The sequence below is a fragment of the Homarus americanus genome, unplaced genomic scaffold (assembly GCF_018991925.1).
Source record: "Homarus americanus isolate GMGI-L3 unplaced genomic scaffold, GMGI_Hamer_2.0 scaffold32133, whole genome shotgun sequence".
NCBI classification, from domain to species: domain Eukaryota; kingdom Metazoa; phylum Arthropoda; class Malacostraca; order Decapoda; family Nephropidae; genus Homarus; species Homarus americanus.
In genome coordinates, this window is record NW_024753291.1 from 164621 (window position 1) to 170000 (window position 5380).

Below are 5380 nucleotides of genomic sequence, written 5' to 3' on the forward strand. Positions count from 1 at the left end.
TTTCTCTCTTGTTTCTCATTTACACTCATTTATCGATTTATTTATGCGTTTACGTTTTCATGATTCAACCAATTTAAGGGATTTGAGTCAATATAAATCACAGTAAAAAGAAAAGAAAATTTGATTTTTGATAAATATAATATGTTGATATTTACTGTAGTGTGAATAAAAGGGTTTTCCAAGTCTGTGATTAAGATAAACTTGTCCACGTTTTCTGTTTCACCTTTTGTCTTCACTTCTCCAGCGACTAGTGTTGGTGACGTCACTCCTGGCGAGGTGATGGCACACTCCAGGGTTTTAGCATCAGTCACCATACTTTACCTACTTACGTATATGATGTAAATTATATGAATGAGTTTAAATTATATTAATACTCAGTCTTAGAATTAACTTGGCCAGGCATATGATTCAAGACGGTTCATTGTTGTCTGGAGTACTTGATAACATGAGTGCCTTTTCTTTTTCATTCTTTCAAGCTTTTTTAACGCTTAATGCTGAGTGGCCAGGAACAATAGGAAATATACACACATTATTCCTCCAAGGTTTGTCATCATCTACTCTTACGGCTGTTAAAAATATGATATTTCCAAAAATTTAGAAACAAAAAATACCTCGAACGCCATGCTATCAGTTTATTTACGCATACTGGTGCACAGACATCTTACCAATTATATTTTCTCCGAGAGGCAGTCCGTCTATCCTCTCCCTACCTGCCCACAAACTTTTTCAATCTCCACATTATATCATCAGTTTTTTGTACAATTTTTACATCCTATTTACCGTACTTCCAAATGCAAGATAAAATAAGTACTGTAAGTATTTAATATCGTTTATGCCCTGGATGATATATACAGCAGAAAGAGTACGTTAATATATTGTTACAACCCTCCTTTCGCCGCTTACCAGCATCCACCGCTGTTCTTAATCTCCTATTTCTTTATTTTTTACGTCTTTTTCTAATTCCTATACTTCCTCTTCTTCTGTACTGTTTCTTGTTTCTTTCATTTCTTCCTTCAGCAATTTATTTCTGTCTTTATCTTAACCTTTTATTTTTTCATTCTTTCCCCGTTTGTTTCTTCTCATATTATTCGTTTTCTTTCTTCCTTCTTCTTCCTTTCTTTCTCAAATCACCTTTCCATCTTTTTTCTTTGTTGTTTGTTATTCTTTTATTATTTTTTTTTCTATATTTGTTATCCTTTTTCATTTCCTTTCATTTTCACGTTTATTTTCATCTTTTCTTCGTCATCTCTTGGAACATGTATGATACAATAGGTAATACAACGAGACACCTGAATACACTTTACAATACAGTAACTTGATACACTAGATAAAAAAAAAAGTTACCCCGTTATTGAAATCGAGATCAAGAAGTTTACAGCTAAAACTTTTAAAACTGAAATTTCATTAAGTTTTTTCTTTCTTTCTTGGGGAGATTCTTGAAAACTTTGAGAGATGAGAAAAGTCCTAAGTCCAGACACTCACTTGAGAGGTTTTATTCATTCTATGTTTATAATTTGATACACTGTATTATTTATTATATATTCATAACTTGTTACATTTTATTGATTATACTTATTAACTTATGATTGTCTTGTTGTTATAATGTTGTTACTGCACTTCAACAACGAAGGTCTTTAAGCACATAATGAAGTTAATAATACACTAGTTTTCTATCCTTCATATGTGTTTTTTTTTCAGTTCTTTTATTTCTTTCGTGTCTCTCTCCCTCTTCGCTGTCTCATTTAATCTTAACGTTATTTCCAAATTAAGCACTTGTCTGTCTACCTCTTCCTTTTCATGTATCTTTCTATCCTTCTATCCATTTCCGTCAGTTTCTCATAAAAGTTTACGAATGTGTTGAATAATATACAAAATTCCTGGGCTAAGAAGACTAATGATTTGCCAATAAGAAGTTTTTATTTATTTTTTAATTTTCATTTTTATGCAACTCTTTGAACTTGGTGGCATATTCCCTCGTACTCAAGAGGTTAAATCATCGTATTCGATATCTGGTTCATCGTACTCAAGGGGGTAAGTTATCGTACTCAAGGCGTTAAATCATCGGATTCAAGGCGTTAAATCATTATATTCAATAGGTAGTTCATCGTATTCAGTGGCTAATTCATCGTACTCAGTGGTTAGTTCATCTTACTCAAGAGGGGTTAAGTTCTTCAGATTTTTTAAATTTTTATTCTGTGTAATGTTAACCCCCATTTCCATTGTGTGTGTAGTGTCCTTGGTCAAGCTACTAATGCCACACCCTGTATGTAAGCATTTTCTGCAGCTGGAGGAATATAGCGAGTAGCATCTGTGGGAAGTAAAAGAAAGAAAATGATTGAGTTTGCCCTACAATATGACCCATCCCTTGAGGCCCTCAGTCGCCGTGGTCTAACGCAGTGTTTTCCGACCTTTTTCAACACTGGGTCACAGTTCTCTGCACCTCTAAGTCCTTTGGTCACATGTAAAGTTGTCATCATAAAAAGGATACATTTAATAGGAAAATCATACTTCTGTATAAGTACACTACAAATATCTTACAATAAGTTGCATTTATCCAGAAAATTGATCTTTACATTTACACCTACAGTGCAAAGTACAAAATAATAAACACTTACACATACAATTAATTTGTGCAGCCACGCCTCATCACAAACTACATATGGTATTGGATACTTTCAGTGTGATTTTTGTTGCTGGATAGTTGCAGCAAGCAAGTTGAATCGTGGGGCAATATTTCTTGTCGCTGCCACTGTCATGCACGCAGACAACATCGTCTCTCCAAGCCTCTGCCTTTTTTTCCTCTTGTTGGTGAGCAGATCTGAGAACCCTCTCTCAGAGGAGTAAGTGCTGTGGAATGCCACCAGAAATTGGAGTGCTTTACCAGCATTCATCTCATATGCTTCTTTCTGGCTCACTGCTACCCAAAAGTCGGTGCGGTTGCGGCTGTTGCAAAAGTCCTTCATTTCTGAGTCACAGTAGAGTTCGATCAGTGTGTCTTTTTCTTGAGTGGGCAGATCGCTGTCGTTCAAGTTTGAGATAAGGAACGGGTTTCTTATCCAACTATTCTTCTTCTTTTCTTCCTCATTTGCAGGAGGAAAATAGTGGTTAAAATAATGCTGGGGAACGGTGAGATGTTGGGACACAACTGTCGTCATTTTGTCGTCAATGACTTCATCCTTGGGCTGCAAACACTTGCCCAAGCTCATCGAAGTCTGAAAAGTCCCTTGTCTCAACTATTTTCTTCCACCCTGACATTTTCAATTTTGTCATTGGAAGTGAACACATCTTGACCTGGCCCTTGAAGGGAGAGGTTCAACACATTGAGCTTGGTGAATATATCACACAAGTAAGAAAGCTTAGCACCCCACTCCTCTTGCATGAAACAGAATGCATGCGGTGAACCACATTCTTGCAAGAAGCCATGAACTGCCTTCCTTAGTTGAAAGAATCTCTTCAATGCAACTCCTCTTGATAGCCATCGCGCTTCGCTGTGAAGCAGCAGGGTCTTCTCAGTCTCCCCTATCGAATCGCAGAAGTCATGGAACACGCGAGATTTTTTAGCTTTGCTCTTGATATCATTGATGATAATGACGCACTTTTTCATTGCTGCATCCACATCGGACTCACTTGGTAGATGCTTTGATGCCAAATTCTGGCGATGCAAGGTGCAGTGAGAACTTCTACATTTCGGTGCATAATCTTTCAATCTTGCCATTGCACCATTTCTTATCCCAACCATACTCGCTGTGCCATCGGTTGTGATGTGTGAACACTTTTCAATTGCAATCCCTTTATGGGTGAGACAGTCCAGAACTTTTTTTGCAACGCTTCACTTGTAGTTTCTACGCCAACATCTTCACAGAAAATAAATTCTTCTGTCATTCGCAAGTGCTCACAATCAACATGGCGAAGGAAGCGTATCAGCTGAGCCCTGTTTGTGATATATAGGATATAGCAAGATTGACTTGTTCACTGATTTTTGTGGGTCACAATGTCGGTCACAGCTGCTCCTGGGTCACAGCACCTGGTCACAGTAGTCTGTCGGGTTACACTAGTAGAAGGTTTGGGTCACAGTACTGTGACCCGGGCCACAGGGTTGGGGAACACTGGTCTAATGACTCCTATTATAATTGTGTTTTTTTTTCTTATTACAAACTGAACGAAATCAAATGTAGTTAATCTATTACACAAATTAAATTATATAAATAAAAGTTTGTAGTGTGCATGTGTGTGTGTGTAAGCTGGACAACGCAGTTAATATACACCTCGCAGGCTGTTAAATCTCAGTAAATCGTCTTGACATCAATATCAGTGAAGTGTATAAGCTCTTCAGTCACCTTCCCATGAAGTGACGTAATGGATGTACATTGTTCTTGAAGATGATGTTTCTGTTCTGTTATTACGCTGAACTGCTGAATTGACTGTACGTGTGTCTTCAACTGTTCCTGTATTTGTGACCCCAATATTCTTGTGCGTTTTTTCTCAACGTATTCTTGTATTTTCCTTATCTATGCCTATTCATGTATTTTTTCTGTATCTCTATCTTTTCATGTATTCATATTTGCTTTTGTATTTGGACTTGTGCCTGTTCCTGTATGTACTGTACCTGTACTTGCATAATTATCTATTTGTACCTTTACCTGTATTTCTAACTAATTGTCACTGTATTTTAAATCTTTATTGTTCCTGTATATGTACCTGTTCTTGTAGATGTATTTTTGCTTGTATTTATATCTACGTATACCTATACTTGATATATATATATATATATATATATATATATATATATATATATATATATATATATATATATATATATATATATTTATTTATTAGTCAACAAAAAACTATCTTCACCTTTTCAGTGTGATAAAATATAATACAACGGCCAAAGAGTTCTCACCAATGCTCTCGGGTCTTGCTTGCCATGCGTGATATGGCATCAACCATCAGTGGAGGGCCAGTTACTCTATTCCGGCTGTTTGCTATTATAATGATATATCCCATTATGTTTTTTAGCAGAATGTGTTCACTGTGAATAAAAGAATAAACATGATAAACACATCGGATATACAACTGAAAGCGTATCATCGGAACATGTCAAGTTAATTATTATTGTTAGAAACACAAACTTCAGTGCCTGCTTAACTCTATATCAGCATAGTAATGTCATTCTTACTGCCAGAATGTCTTAAAATATAAACTAATGTTGTAATATTGGCGAATTATGAAGATATCAGATTCAGTGAGATTACGGTAGCATGACATTATATGAAAATAATGAACTGAAATTAACAATTTAGGGAACGGACAAGAAGGTTGTGCGTCATATGATAATTGGGAAATGCATATAAGGCTTGTATTTTCAGATTCGTGTGTT

General features: G+C 36.0%; 1 protein-coding gene across 1 annotated transcript; it reads right to left on the reverse strand.

Moving 5' to 3' along the window:
* Window positions 1–2675: 2675 nt before the first annotated feature.
* LOC121855327 (protein FAM200A-like) lies at window positions 2676–3206 on the reverse strand. Its single transcript, XM_042350222.1, has one exon. It carries the CDS (start codon window positions 3204–3206, stop codon window positions 2676–2678), a length of 531 nt encoding a protein of 176 aa, XP_042206156.1.
* Window positions 3207–5380: the final 2174 nt, after the last annotated feature.